The sequence below is a fragment of the Aspergillus eucalypticola genome, assembly GCF_003184535.1.
Source record: "Aspergillus eucalypticola CBS 122712 chromosome Unknown BO83scaffold_20, whole genome shotgun sequence".
In the NCBI taxonomy this organism is placed as follows: Eukaryota; Fungi; Ascomycota; class Eurotiomycetes; order Eurotiales; family Aspergillaceae; genus Aspergillus; species Aspergillus eucalypticola.
In genome coordinates, this window is record NW_020290294.1 from 412,986 (window position 1) to 427,732 (window position 14,747).

The following is a 14,747-nucleotide window of genomic DNA, read 5'->3' on the forward strand; positions in this document are numbered from 1 at the left end:
ACACAACCAGTAACCTGGAAGGTATCATAACACTCAGAGTATTTCCCTAAACCATTACATACATACTATCCCGACATAGCTTTCAAGACAAACGATACGACAAGTACATACCTAGCATGCGAAAACAGAGCGATCCATGAACGCCATCTCTGCAATACAGGGCCCCCAAAGCCAGGAATAAAATGAAAGGAAAACAACAAAGACAACAAGACAGAATGGCTGTACCATTTACTGTGCCTTTTTCTCCTTATACTTGGCGTCAGCTTCCCTCTCCGCCTGATCATCCTTCCACGCAACATAGATGTATGCGACGAGAACTACGTTAGCCATGATGGCGGCCACAATACCGCCGACTGTGGGGCTTGCTGTTCCAAAGTGTTATTCGACATGAAGATAGTTAGTAAGTGTGGTGTATTTGGGATGCTCACCTCCAAAGTCCACCGTAACAAAGTACATCCCGATAGGAATGACGACCATGGCGAAGGAAAATCCGAGAAGTTTCATGATCACATTTCTGAAGGTGATGTGTTAGTTAGAATTAGGAAAGGGGGGGTATGTGCGTAATGTTTATTGATAAGGTGTATGCGTTCGTTGGGCTGAACCGGTAGTTCAGGATAGCCGCCATGTGGCCTAGTGTTCGTTGGTGAGACGAATGAGATGCACCTACGTGGGAACGGCAGGGGTCACATCTGAGTCAGAGGGCTTTGGAGAGCCCGAAGATGCGACCACATCCTTGGGAGAAGGAGACTTCTCTGCGGAGCGACGAGTGGCCATGTTGATGATGGTAGTTGGTTGTGGTGTTGACAGGTTTGATGTTGGGTGTTGATTTTCCGGGGACTAATGCGTGAAAGCCGGAGGATGATCGACAAAAAGGGATCAGGATATAATTGGTGATGACAAGTACAGCTTCTCCTATCCTATTGAAAGAGTATATAGTATTCTCTCGAGTACACTGTTCGTCTGGATGGGATTTGAAATAAGTAGAGACATGGATTGTTTTATACAGCGGATGATTTCATTCTGGAGTTCAAGCCATGCCGGCCTCTGATTGGTCCATTTATAAGAGGGGACATCTGGCTGCGTTTTTAGGGACAAAAGAAAAGGCAAAGACGGTGGAAAGAGGATCGCCTTAGTGAAGAGACCAGCCTTGTACCGGTGAATCATATAAAGAGGGAGCTCTGTTCCCCCGATCAAGAGGGGGTTGGCGTCCAACTGCCATCCTCGGCTTTAATTGAAGCGCCAGACCACGTGACCCCAGCGCGTCCCGGGCGCGTTTTGCGGAGAAAATCCCAGGCGGTCGATTTATCGTTTCGCCTCGAGAGGATCCCCGATCGATCTTGACATCTTCCTTTCAAGTTCCCCCCCCCAATTCGGTGCTCCCTTTGGCTCTTGCCCCGGGGCATGACGCCATCCTCTCGTCTGCCTTTCTCCCTTTGATAATCTTGAGTCACCGACCATGGAAGACACCGTCCCCGATACGCCCGTGAGCGACAAGAAAGTCGTTCACAGTACCCCAACCAAGGATGATGCAGCAGAATATGAGACGGTTGCCACCGTGCCTGTCAGCCATCTCCAGCCACTCGCAACTCAATCCTTGACCCCTGCCACCCAGCGCTACACTCAGCCTACGCAAGTGTTGGACGTACCCTACTCCGGAAAGAACAATTCCTTCGTTCAGGTCGCCGCATCCTCTCCTCCAGGTCCGAATTCCTCCCCCTCTCATCCTACTCCGAACGGCGGTCGTCTTTCCAGTGCCATGGCCCCGGCTGGCACCAGCTTTCGCCCTCCTGTCGGTCCGGCTAAGCGTGCGCCCATAATAGACCTCGAAGATGACGGCCCGACCTATCGCGGCGGCTCGTCTGATGATGACGACCGAGCGTCGAGAAGCATAGATATTAAACCCTCTTTGTTCGCCAAATCGTCGCGCAGCCCTGAAAAGGTCGCGGAGTCTCCGATGGATCGGTTCAAGCAGATCACCACATCCGCAGTCTTCAATCCTTCTAGTGCGAAGCGCCCGGCAGCTCAAATGGACCCCGCTCCCAGAGGCACGGCCGTGAAGAAGGTTCGACAGGATGGCCCCTCGCGTGCCCAGCCTGTGGGTACGAACATCGCTTCGCTGCAGGACATAGATGACTATCAAGTTAGAGTTAAGGTGGAGAGGATGTTGAAGGTCATGCCGCAGAAGTCTGTGCATGCATGCATGCAGGCGCTTCTCTCAAAACGTGGGAACTACGAGGCTGCCCTGGAGCACTTGGCTGATACGGAGAAGGCTGAATCTTCCGAGGACGAGCTGATTGCGAGCAAGCGGGCCTCCCCTGTTGCGCCCGCGAAGCAGCAGATTAAGGCGCGCGGAACTATTCAAGACAAGTGGTCTGCCATGAACATGCAGAGGACATTGTCGGCCCAGAAGCAGCAATCGCAACCGTCACAACCAGCGGAAGAGGACGCGAAACCGCGCAGGCGCTTAATGAGAGGGCCCAAGTCTCGGGCGTCTTCCCCTAGTCCGGTTCGTTCTGTGCCTCGTGCTGAGACGCCGCCCAAGAAGACTGGCCGGCTAGTCCAAGGGCGAAAGCCTGCATCTCCTCAACGCTCCGAGTCCCCTGAGGCTATGATAATATCAGACGAGGATTCCGATTCCGGCGTGGAGGAATCAGCAGGGGATGGTCAAGTGGAGACAAGAGTCTTGAACTTCTTCAACAAATGCAGTGTCCTGGACCTTGCCGACATCGCCGCAATCACTGAAGACGTTGCGAAGCACGTCATATCCTTCCGACCATTCTCATCGCTAGACCGTGCCCGTGCTGTTCCTCCCCCGGCGAAGGAAGAGACGAAGCCCAAGGGCGGCCGGGGCCGTAAAACGCCTAAGCCGATCGGCGACAAGATTGTCGACAAGTGCATTGATATGTGGGTTGGGTACGAGGCGGTGGATTCTTTGGTTGCAAAATGTGAAGCGCTCGGCAAGCCAGTCGCGGCGGAGATGAAAAGGTGGGGTGTGGACATCTTCGGAAAGAAAGAGGGGGAACTGGAGCTGGTATCCATCAATCCCAGAGATGCTCACTCTCAGTCTCATGATTCCGGGATAGGAACCCCCGCTAGCCAGCGCTCGGATGAGGATAGTGACGGTCCCGCGCCTGGACCGCGCAAAGGCCGTTTCATCTCTCAGCCCGGGATCATGCGCGATGATTTGAAGATGAAGGATTACCAGATCGTGGGCATCAATTGGCTGTCTCTCCTGTTTGAGAACCAGTTGAGTTGCATCCTGGCCGACGACATGGGTCTTGGAAAGACCTGCCAGGTCATTGCCTTCTTGGCGCACTTGTTCGAGAAGGGAATCAAGGGTCCTCATCTCGTTGTTGTGCCCTCGTCTACGATCGAAAATTGGCTTCGAGAGTTCTCGAAGTTCTGTCCCACGCTCTCTGTCATGCCTTACTACGCTGGTCAGGCAGAGCGGGCAGTCATCCGAGAAACGATTGAAGACAACCGAGATAGTATCAATGTTATCATCACCACTTACACGATCGCCAAGGGCAAGGTGGATGCCCACTTCCTCCGCAATATGGACTTCTGTGTCTGCGTCTTTGATGAGGGACACATGCTGAAGAGTAGCACATCGGTGCTCTACGAGAAGCTTATCAGGATCCCTGCCCGTTTCAGACTTCTTTTGACAGGTACGCCGTTGCAGAACAACCTGCAGGAGTTGGCCTCGTTGCTGGGCTTCATCCTTCCGAAGGTGTTCCAGGAACGCAAGGAGGAGCTTCAGTACATCTTTGCGAACAAAGCAAAGACCGTGGATGAATCGCATTCGGCTCTCCTTTCCGCGCAACGGATTGAACGCGCAAAATCCATGCTGAAGCCTTTCGTCCTGCGACGTAAGAAGCACCAAGTCATTGACTTGCCTGCAAAGATCTCCCATGTTGAGTATTGCGAGATGAACCTCGCGCAACGCGAAATCTATGAGCACGAGAAAGAGGAGGTCCGTAAGCTGTTGGCTGACCGAGCCGCTGGAAAGAAGACCGGCAACAAGTCTGCCAACATCCTAATGAAGCTCCGACAAGCCGCCATCCATCCCCTGCTATACAGGCGCCACTATGATAACTCCACTCTGAGCCGCATGGCCAAGGCGTGTCTCAAGGAGGAGCAATGGTCTCTATCAAACCCGGATATCATCTACGAGGAACTCCAAGCATACAACGACTTCGAGTGCCACACCATGTGTGTGGATCACCCTCACTCTCTGGGCAGGTTCGCTCTGAAGAACAACGAATGGATGGATTCCGGCAAAGTAGACAAACTTTGCGACCTTCTGAAGCGGTTCAAGGAGAACGGCGACCGTGCTTTGGTTTTCTCTCAGTTCACACTAGTCATGGATATCCTCGAACACGTCCTCGAAAACCAGCACATCGGCTTCGTCCGACTGGACGGCAGGACAAACGTCGAAGACCGCCAGTCCATCCTGGACGCGTTCCACGAGCGCACCGAAATACCCGTCTTCCTCCTTTCCACCAAAGCTGGTGGTGCAGGCATTAACTTGGCCTGCGCCAACAAAGTCATCATCTTCGACTCCAGTTTCAACCCTCAGGAGGACGTCCAGGCCGAGAACCGCGCCCACCGTGTTGGCCAAACCCGTGAAGTGGAAGTCATTCGCCTTGTGACAAAGGGAACCATTGAAGAGCAAATCTACGCTCTCGGACAGACCAAGCTTGCGCTCGACCAAGCCGTGGCCGGTGAAGAAAGCGCCGAGTCTAAGAAGGCCGAAGATGCAGGCATGAAAGTGGTGGAGGATATGGTTCTTGCGGACATGCAGCACGATAAATCCGATGACGCATAAACGTGACACATTATTTTGTACTCTTGCTACTATATGCTATATGGTAGCTTAAAACATGTACCGGCGCAATCTTGTTTCATTTCGTTTTCTGTCTTGTTCCATCCAACCTACAACTTTTCGTTCTCCATCCCTCCGTCTAATACACGATACACCAGCAATTGATAAACCCATGCTTGCTCGCATGTGACCGTTATCTTGTGTTTCCCAGCGGTCTTTTCCACCTACCTACCTATTTAACACATACACACCCTTACATTACAGCATCACCACAGAGAGTGGCAGTGCTTACACACACACACACACACACACACACACACACACACACACACACACACACACACACACACACACACATACCTACACGACGCGGAACAGATGCCGGAGATGTTGTTTTGCTAGTAGTTTACTTTCACCGAACATTTCGGTTTTATGGGCTGAGGAAGTGGGTTTTCTTCTCTATTGGGTCTTGGTTTCTCATGTTTTCTTCTACTGTTCGATAATAGAAAAGGAGTTGGGGTTCTTTTGTGTCTTTTACTCTTCTTCCTGTGTCTCGGTGGTTGGCTTCGATACGCATACTACTACATACTACATATATAGGTGGGCGTTGATACTAGTAATATATCGATTGATTGATTCATCGAAGGATCGGGTGTATTGTGCTTTATTCTGGGGTACTGTTTAGTTTTAGTGTGTATTGTATCCGAGCATATATTATGCGGACTACTAATTAGGCTGGGCAGCTACTAGACAATGACTAAGTAGTAATTTTCATTCGTATCGTATATATTCGTGTAGTACTATGTATGTATAACCCCTAGAACACGAGAGCCTCTATTAACAACACACCGTGGGAATCTAATTAAAATGCAGCAAATGGGGGAACCGATATACAACACCAGATAATGCGATAGTAGCTTGGAAACCAAAAGAAAAACAGGGAAAGCAAAGGCAAGACAAGGAAGCAAGGGATGCAGAGGCATCAGGTTGACTTAAGCTGTCAACTCCTGCTTTTGGGGCGCAGCATCAGGAACCGGAACAGAGACATCAGCCTGGGTCTCCGCCTCAGCCTTGGTCTTCGTAGGAGCTGGGATGGAGTTGGTGCGAATGGGTCCGCCTGCGCTGACTGCGGGAGAGGTAGACTTGACGCGAGAGGCACCGCCAGCAGCCCGTGCGGATTCGTTGTTCTCCATGGCGTTCTGGACAGCCTTGGTGCGGATGTGTTCGGGCTGGAGGTCTTTGGTGGTAACTGACTTGTCGGTGAGGTTGAGGATGTCGTCCACGTGCATGGCGAGGGGAAGGAGGTCCTCGAAGCCGAGGGCATGGCATGTGTCGGCGTAGGATCTGGCTGCCTTAGCGTTCTTGCCTTCCTGGAGCTTGCCGGGGACGAGGATGTTGAGGAGATATTTGGAGTTGCCGAAGCGGTTCTCGGACTCGAGACAGAACTTGATGTATTCGTGGACTACCTCCTTCCAAGGGAGAAGGCCGCCCTCAGCTTCGGTACGGAAGCAGGATGGGTTTGCTTCTGCGGATGTGGCGATCATGGCGCCGTCGACGCCGAACTCTTTCATCAAGGCGTGGCCTTCGTCTTTGGAGGTTACATCACCGTTGATAACGCATGCGACACCAGCCTCATGACAGATGTCGGCAATCATGCGCACCTGATCACGAATAGCGCGTTCACGGGGTCTCATGGGCGGCGTCCGACAATGCACCGTCAAGCCTGTAATGCCTGTCTTCACGAGCCGCGACACCAAAGCCCTTGTCTCCTCCGGATCTTTCAAGATGCGGATCTTGACCGAAATACCGATCTGGAACGGCGTCCCGACCTCCTTCACCAGGGCTTCCAGGATCGCAACCAATTTATCCGGTGTCTTGAGAAGCGCCGCACCCATACCACCGCTCGTGCTGAAGGGCTTCGGACATCCCGAGTTCACATCAATACCGGCGACATCGCCCGCGACGAGTTTGGCTGCTTCGACGGCGATTTCAGGCGTGGCAGTGCCGATTTGATAGATGAGCTTGCCCTTTTCGCGGACGGGGTCGAGACGGTAAATCACGGATTCTTGGCCTGCCTTTTCGGTGCGGCCGCCATTGGAGGGCATGCGGGTGAATTCGATGGTGCCGTTGCGGGGGTTCACGCGGCGGACGGCGCCTGCCATGGCCCGGTCGATGGTTTCGGGGCCCCAAACGAGATCAGCGCCGTACTTGAGGGCGATGAGGCGGGAGGGCAGTTCGCCGGAGCGCACCATGGGGGCCAGGACTACTTTGCCACGGTAGTCGACCCCGTTGGCGGGGATGGGGACGCGGGGAGGAGTGGTGAGAGAAGCCATTGCGGTGCGGAGGAATCTTAGCATAGCATTATCGGGTTGACGGAAGTAAGGATAGTGTAGTGTGGGAGATGAACGAGCCGTGTGAGCGGTATGAGCCCGTAGGAGTGTAGTAGAGTGATTTTATGGATCGAGTCGCATCCCAGATCGCTGATGGATCAAAGCCGGTGGAGGCGGAGACGAAAAATGCCGGGTCACGTGGCGATACCCGATAACTTTTTTTCTTCCCCTGCCAAGTCATGTGATCTTTACTAGAGCACTACGGGGAACAGATGGGAGCGGAGTGTAGAGGCGATGGCTGGAAGTGCGCCTTATTCAAGGCTTACGAGGCTCACTACCAGCTTCTGATGAGATATATTATATTAGATACAAATAAAATGCCAATTACGCCATGGTAAACTCCATACGCTATAGGTCGATATTATGTGACTTATATCGAAATGGTTTGATCGAGCCTTTGCAGTGGAGATAATTGCAATATTACCCCTTTAGGAAGTAACCACAACCTCATTGTGGCCCCTGGTAGTGTAGACTGAGCTCTAGATATATCCATGGCTCTGGTTGTTCCTGTCTCTTCTGATCACATGACGATTTGCCTGATCGGTTCTGGTGAGGTTACAATGGATTGTTACTTCGCATGTCTTCTCTCCGTCCGGGTACCTGCCAAGCCGTGAACATGACAGGTATTCAAGCTCGCAGAGATATGCCGAGTGTCGATGACAGTGAGAGATTTGACAGATTCAACTGCCTTGATAGACTATACTGCATACACTCTGTACGTGTGTAGTGGAAGGTGATCTACAGTCTGGAGAGTATAAATTGTACAACTTAACCTCAGTCATCAACTTTGGCTACAGTACCAGTCAGTCCATCGCAAGGTCTCCGGTTGGCTACTGGGGATTCTTGGGACCACGAATGTCGCAATATCCCACCAGTCAGACCATTCAGGGACAGCACAAGCCAGGCCTGTGGAACGCCATCAGCGGTGGAGACCCATCCAGGACCAGTCATTCTGCGGCGAAAGTCTCAGAGTTGGTGGGCATCCAGCCAGGTATGGAGGGTGGGAGCAGGTTGATAACTAGTTGGAACTAGAGTTGGGAAGAGTACGTATATTGCCTGGTCATGTATGACTTGGAGAAGGGGTGTGAATAGCTTCCCCTTCGCTATAGCCATCAGATACTTCCTACTGAAGACACACTTAGGGACGGGCTGAACAGATAGTAGTCCAGAATTATTACATGAGGAAAAAGAAGAAAAAGGAATAGTAGAACCCGAGGCTGGGTCCTTTTTTCCCGACCGATTTTCCTTCCCGACCGTGGCAGTTCCATCGATTCCCATCCCTTTTTATACCTCGCCGTGGACAACGAGCACGAATTCCCACTCTGTCCGGTTGTCAATTGAACCAATTCAACACGGGCATAGTCTCAAAGCCATTTTCAATGTTCCCGGGGGTCCGTAGGGTATCTAAGGGAGTCCAAATTGGAGGCCGCGCATTGAATTCAAATCCATTGAGCCGGCCACCCACCGCCTGTCCGATCCTCGCGCGTACTGGCTGTTCGCCCGTCCTTCGCACATCCGCAACGCTGGCTCCCCCCACCAAGCAAGCCCCCCCTCCTCCCTCTCTCTCTTCCTCTCCCTCCCCTCCTCTTTCTTCCTCTTCTTCTCTTTCTGCTACAGCTCTGTCTCCCTCTTCCTCCTCTCGAGTTGATCGTTCGGTTTCGTTCGCTTCATCTCGTGCTGCCCTTTTATCCAAACACTTTTCCACCTCCGCTGCCCCGCCGCAATCGCCCACCATGTCCTACACCGTCCGCAAGATCGGCCAGGCCAACACCCTGGAGCACCGTGTTTACATTGAGAAGGATGGCCAGCCCGTCTCTCCCTTCCACGACATTCCCCTCTATGCCAACGAGCAGCAGACCATCCTCAACATGGTCGTTGAGATCCCCCGCTGGACCAACGCCAAGCAGGAGGTACGGACGCCACAAATACACACAACAACCCCCCCCCCCTGCAAGTGGGGGGCTACGCTGTAGCTTGACATCGGTATACTGATTTTGCGACCCAGATCTCCAAGGAGGAGTTCCTCAACCCCATCAAGCAGGATGTGAAGAAGGGCAAGCTCCGCTACGTCCGCAACTGCTTCCCCCACAAGGGTTACCTCTGGAACTACGGTGCCTTCCCCCAGGTATGTAAAAGAACGCCACGTCAAAATTTGTACCACCCCGCACTGACCTTTTACATAGACCTGGGAAGACCCCAACACCGTCCACCCCGAGACCAAGGCCAAGGGTGACAACGACCCGCTCGACGTTTGCGAGATCGGTGAGCTCGTCGGCTACCCCGGTCAGGTCAAGCAGGTTAAGGTCCTCGGTGTGATGGCTCTTCTCGACGAGGAGGAGACCGACTGGAAGGTCATCGTCATCGACGTCAACGACCCCCTGGCCCCTAAGCTCAACGACGTTGAGGATGTTGAGCGCCACCTTCCTGGCCTCCTCCGCGCCACCAACGAGTGGTTCCGTATCTACAAGATCCCCGACGGAAAGCCCGAGAACCAGTTCGCTTTCTCCGGCGAGTGCAAGAACAAGAAGTACGTGCTGACGGTGCCTTATGTTATGTACCCAGGCTAACAGTTCAACCCATAGGTACGCTCTCGATGTCATCCGCGAGTGCGCTGACGCCTGGGAGAAGCTCATCTCCGGCAAGTCTCCTCGTGGTGAGATCAGCGTGTAAGTATCCTTGAGTCCTGACTTAGGAAGATATTATACTAATTGCATTTAGTGCTACCACCACCGTCGAGGGTGCCGAGCGTGCCGACGCTGCTCAGCTCGCTGCCATCCCCAAGGGCGAGAACCTCCCCCCTGCCCCCATTGACGGCAGCGTTGACAAGTGGTTCTTCATCTCCGGTGCCGCTGTCTAAATGTACCTATATAACAAAATTTAAATACCACAATACCACATTCCCAAGAGGAAATTTCACAGAAGTGCAATATTGTTCTCTTCATCGTAGATTATCGTAAATATAGTCAGACAAATCTGGTGACGTATTCGGTTAACATGTAAGCGCTATTTGGCTCTTCAAATCTACTACCAAAACAGCATCTAAAACCAGCACTATAAGAAATGGAGTATCACTCAATGGCTAATATATACACATACACATACAGAACATGATAGTACAAAGTACAAACAGACCGACATGATCACCCCTTCGGTCCTGAAAGCCCCAGTCATAGTGCGCAGCCTCTCATCCAATCCCGAGTAAACAGGATAGACCAGACAGACAAGGGAACTCTCCGCGCCACGACGATAAAACCTCTCCCATTCATGCCGATGCGAGCACACCACCCAATCCATGCAAACTTCATAGAACAAACATCGAAAACAAAAAAAAAAACCCCCCCCCTAAGACTTCAGCGCCTCCTCACGCTCAATAGCTCTCCCAACACGAGCAATCTCCTCAACCACATCCCCAATCTTCATCTGGCGCTTTCCAACCTCAATCTTCAACTCCTTGCCATTCTTGAACCCTATCGTCAACTCGGGCTCTTGCGTCGACGACCGCGGCAGCTGAGTGACCTTGATGTCGATGTGGCCGGGGCTGGAGGCCGGCGTGGTCGTGGGATTGCGGAGGAGAGAGAGGATGAGTCTGCAGGGGCGGGCGGAGCGAAGGAAAGGGTTGAAAGTTGTGCGGAAGGTGGAGATTGTTGACAGAGGGATGGTCATTTTGGCGGTGGTTTTGTTGTCGATTTGGAGGGTCTTTTTTTCCTTGAATTGTTAGTTTATATGGTTTTTGATGGGGTTTGGGAGACGTACCTTGTTGGTGTTGGGAGATGTAGAAAGGTGGTATGTGTTGTATGAGTCAAGGCAATTGAGCTTGACGATGTGTTTGAGGTAATTGCTTGGTGTGGTGTATGATTTCTAGGGAATCGAGCGGAGAAAATAATCACCCTTCACGGATAACTTCAACTATCTTCAAATCCGTCCGCTCTCCGGGATGCGCAGCGCGGTCGGTCGGTCGCTGGGTGTTTGTCTGACATGCAAACATCTGCTGTGGTACGGGAGGTAGATCGGCGGCGGCGGCGGCGGCCTCAGGAACGGGCGCGATGACGCTGTAAAGTAAGTTGCGGACACATTGGCCATCTCCGCCTTTTTCCCCCTCTTGAATTTCACCTGCCTTTTCTTCTTCGGTGTCTTGATTTTTTTGGGGTTTGGGCTCTTGTGGATGCTGTAGCGAGGCGCTTTTCTGTATAATTATTGTATTTCTCCTGTGATATCTACTCTTACTTCTACTACATCATCGCACACGCAAAATGGCCAGCATCACCGATCTACAAGCTCGCTTGAAAGAGCTCTCCATAGCTCTGTCTCATATACAGCCCCTGGTTTCTCGGTTAAAGGGCTTTACGACTGCGGTTGGACAGGGAGATCAGCCTCGATTGGAATTGGGAACGGAAATCCATACTCGCTTGAAAGAAGCGGAGGAGCAACTGGAGTTGCTGAAGGTTGAGGTCGAGGCTCTGGAGGCTGCAGCGGATACGCGGCGCAAGGGTGTGGATAATGAGAAGGAGTCGGAGAGGGAACGGGTTATTGCTTTGGCGGACCGACTGGCGGACGATCTAAAGAGGTAGGTGGAGTGAATTATTGTTCTGTGTCTGTTCTTGATGGATGATATACTAATACGTGTGCTATGTCTATGACAGAACGAGAGGAGACTTCCGGAACGCACAGTTACAAGCGAAACGGAACGCTGAAGTTGCTCGACGGAAAGAGCGAGAGTTACTATTCACGAGATCCCAAAGTGCGGAGAGGAAGAAGCAGTCGAGTGAGAAGTTGACGCAGGATGATATTGTTAAAAATGCTTCAAATGATGTTACGGCTGCGCTGAGACGGACGCATCAGCTGATGCAGGCGGAGCTGTCGCGGAGTCAGTTTGCGCAGGAAACGTTAGGTTTGTGCTGGTTTATCATAAAGGCTTGTCGTGGTAATGGCTAACAATGTTGGGTTAGAACAATCGACTGCTGCGCTTTCCTCGTTGTCAGAATCCTATACAGATCTCGATTCTCTAATTTCATCGTCTCGCAACCTCATCGGGTCTCTGCTCCGCTCGCAAAAGTCGGATACGTGGTACCTTGAGACAGCTTTCTACATATTGGTGGGCACCATTACTTGGCTTGTCTTCAGGCGGATATTATACGGTCCCTTGTGGTGGCTTGTCTGGCTGCCCATCAGGCTGTTCGCGAGGTTTACATTTGCTATTTTGGGCGTCGTTGGGATTACTAGTAAGGCTGTTCAGTCTTCTGAACCTAGTACAATGCTCGAGTATGTGCCGCAAGAGACCCCGGTAGTTGAGCAGAAGGTGGAGCCGAACGTTCAAAGCGCTGAGGGCGAAGCGGTATGGGATCAAGTTCCGGTTGCAGATGAGGCAGAGGAGGACCGCTTAATCGATGAGATCGGCAAAATGGTGGAAGAAAGCGAGGAGCAAGAGGAGACCAACATTGACGACATCTCTGAAGAGGAAAGGCAAAGGCAGGCGGAGTTGCCCCGGAATCCAAAGAAGAGGATGTTTGAAGCGACGGATGTACCACAGCAGAAGGACGAACTATAGATAGAAAGTAATGTGTGATGATGACTGTCAAGCGCAGAAGCGTACTTGCTCATTAGCTTATTACAGCGAGCTCGATTGCCTACGTAAATCTTGATCACTCTATAGATAGTAGATCACTGCCTCGGCCTCAAGCGAACAATAAATGGCTTGGCGCCATCGCGTATCACGTGGAGACGCGTCCCGACACGCTTTCCGCCCGTGTGCCAGAGCTCCGACAGCAGCTTCCGCTATACCATTGATCAATCAATCGCAGTGCTGAAGTCTGGTACACACTCTCGAAGCTATGGCTGCCAACTTCTTCAACAACAAGGCCCGCGCTGCGGCAGCAGCAGCGAACCCTTCGAAACCGAAGCCCACAGATAGCAAGGAAGAGCAAGCAAAGCAACAACCATGGGTTGAGAAATAGTATGCCACCTACTGGACCAGACATATAGCACTCGAGCTGACATCTACAAAAGCCGTCCCAAGACCCTCGATGATGTCGCCGCTCAAGATCACACAACAAAAGTCCTCCAACGAACACTCCAAGCCTCCAACGTACGAAATAGATCCCATTGTCAGCCAGAAACGACACCCTGCTAACGAGTATCCAGCTCCCCCATATGCTCTTCTACGGACCGCCAGGTACCGGAAAAACATCCACCATCCTCGCCCTCGCCAAATCCCTCTTCGGACCATCCCTCTACCGCTCGCGCATTCTCGAACTGAACGCCTCCGACGAACGTGGTATTGGTATCGTGCGTGATAAGATCAAGAACTTTGCCCGTGCGCAACTCACACACTCCACGGGGTTGGGCGAGGAATACTTGGCGCAATACCCGTGCCCGCCGTTTAAGATTATTATTCTCGATGAAGCGGACAGCATGACGCAGGATGCGCAGTCTGCGTTGCGTCGTACGATGGAGCAGTATAGTCGAATTACCCGTTTCTGTTTGGTTTGCAACTACGTTACAAGAATTATCGAGCCACTTGCTAGTCGATGCAGCAAGTTTCGGTTCAAGGCCTTGGATAATTCGGCGGCTGGAGAGAGATTGGAGCATATTGCCAAGGTGGAAAATCTGAGGTTGGAGGATGGGGTTATTGATAAGTTGATTGCTTGCAGTGAGGGTGATATGCGTCGGGCGATTACGTATATGCAGAGTGCGGCTAAGCTGGTTGGGGCTGGTCGGGCTGGGAAGAAGGACGAGGATGAGGATGAGGAGATGACGGATCAGGAGTCGGAGGTTATTACTATTCGGACGATTGAGGAGATTGCTGGTGTTGTTCCGGAGGGCGTATTGGATGCGTTGGTGCAGGCAATGCAGCCGAAGAAGATCGGATCTTCGTATGAGGCTGTTGCGAAGGTGGTTACGGACATCATTGCTGATGGGTGGAGTGCAACGCAGCTTCTTTTGCAGGTACGTTGTTGGACGCAGTGGGAGTTGATTGATGCTAACTTTGGGTAGTTGTATCGACGGGTGGTTTTCAACGATGCGATCCCTGATATCCAGAAGAACAAGATCGTTATGGCGTTCTCGGATATGGATCGACGTCTGGTTGATGGTGCAGATGAGCACCTGTCTATCTTGGATATAGCTCTCAAGATCTCTGGCATCCTGGGAGGAGCTTAGATCAAGTTGGGGCTTCAAAGGCCCCTGGGCTACTCTACTTCATAATTGAGCGCTTTTCCGCCGAGACTCCTCCGATAGGATGTGGAAGAGCTGGCGACCAGCCATACAACCTGATGATATCAGGAGATACAAGACCGCGAGGATATGCGACGTCGTCCACATTTGCAGTGAGCTGAACTACAGTTGCGGCCGCTACCAGGCCGTGGGAAACAGCAGACGTGCTGCTCCATTCCATCTGGAGTTGAAAATTATGACTGTATGATATAATAATGAACGAGCTAAAAGCATCCACATCACTTCCATACCAACTTTGATGTACTTTGTAGTTCATTCGTAGGGCTGGGATATCCGCCCTCGGCCCCTCACGTGCGGCCCGC

The 14,747-nt window shown here is 52.0% G+C and overlaps 6 protein-coding genes across 6 annotated transcripts; 3 read left to right on the forward strand and 3 right to left on the reverse strand.

The window, feature by feature from the left end:
• Positions 1-228: 228 nt before the first annotated feature.
• BO83DRAFT_429191 (vacuolar ATPase assembly integral membrane protein VMA21) lies at positions 229-774 on the reverse strand (the record flags this gene model as incomplete). The annotated part of the gene is made up of 3 exons (XM_025535446.1): positions 229-365; positions 429-514; positions 668-774. The coding sequence occupies 3 exons, from the start codon at positions 772-774 to the stop codon at positions 229-231; spliced, it is 330 nt and encodes a 109-aa protein (XP_025385972.1).
• A 682-nt stretch (positions 775-1,456) lies between these two features.
• BO83DRAFT_317838 (DEAD/DEAH box helicase) lies at positions 1,457-4,828 on the forward strand (the record flags this gene model as incomplete). Its single annotated transcript, XM_025527719.1, has 1 exon — positions 1,457-4,828. The coding sequence occupies one exon, from the start codon at positions 1,457-1,459 to the stop codon at positions 4,826-4,828; it is 3,372 nt and encodes a 1,123-aa protein (XP_025385973.1).
• Positions 4,829-5,623: 795 nt separating this feature from the next.
• BO83DRAFT_380240 (tRNA-dihydrouridine(20) synthase (NAD(+))) lies at positions 5,624-7,270 on the reverse strand. The gene has a single exon (XM_025531708.1). It carries the CDS (start codon positions 7,156-7,158, stop codon positions 5,818-5,820), a length of 1,341 nt encoding a protein of 446 aa, XP_025385974.1. The 5' UTR covers positions 7,159-7,270; the 3' UTR covers positions 5,624-5,817.
• A 1,678-nt stretch (positions 7,271-8,948) lies between these two features.
• On the forward strand, positions 8,949-10,072 carry ipp1 (inorganic diphosphatase IPP1; the record flags this gene model as incomplete). Its single annotated transcript, XM_025527726.1, has 5 exons — positions 8,949-9,125; positions 9,221-9,340; positions 9,399-9,742; positions 9,798-9,881; positions 9,934-10,072. The coding sequence occupies 5 exons, from the start codon at positions 8,949-8,951 to the stop codon at positions 10,070-10,072; spliced, it is 864 nt and encodes a 287-aa protein (XP_025385975.1).
• Positions 10,073-10,284: 212 nt separating this feature from the next.
• BO83DRAFT_409852 (mitochondrial 54S ribosomal mL53 protein) lies at positions 10,285-11,083 on the reverse strand. Its single transcript, XM_025534168.1, has 2 exons — positions 10,969-11,083; positions 10,285-10,920 (listed from the first exon to the last, which is right to left on the reverse strand). Exon 2 carries the CDS (start codon positions 10,876-10,878, stop codon positions 10,558-10,560), a length of 321 nt encoding a protein of 106 aa, XP_025385976.1. The 5' UTR covers positions 10,879-10,920; positions 10,969-11,083; the 3' UTR covers positions 10,285-10,557.
• Positions 11,084-11,286: 203 nt separating this feature from the next.
• BO83DRAFT_342345 (putative protein transport membrane glycoprotein Sec20) lies at positions 11,287-14,659 on the forward strand. The gene is made up of 7 exons (XM_025528653.1): positions 11,287-11,779; positions 11,856-12,103; positions 12,162-12,733; positions 13,071-13,165; positions 13,219-13,297; positions 13,354-14,157; positions 14,206-14,659. The coding sequence occupies exons 1-7, from the start codon at positions 11,466-11,468 to the stop codon at positions 14,368-14,370; spliced, it is 2,277 nt and encodes a 758-aa protein (XP_025385977.1). The 5' UTR covers positions 11,287-11,465; the 3' UTR covers positions 14,371-14,659.
• The last annotated feature ends 88 nt before the right edge of the window (positions 14,660-14,747 follow it).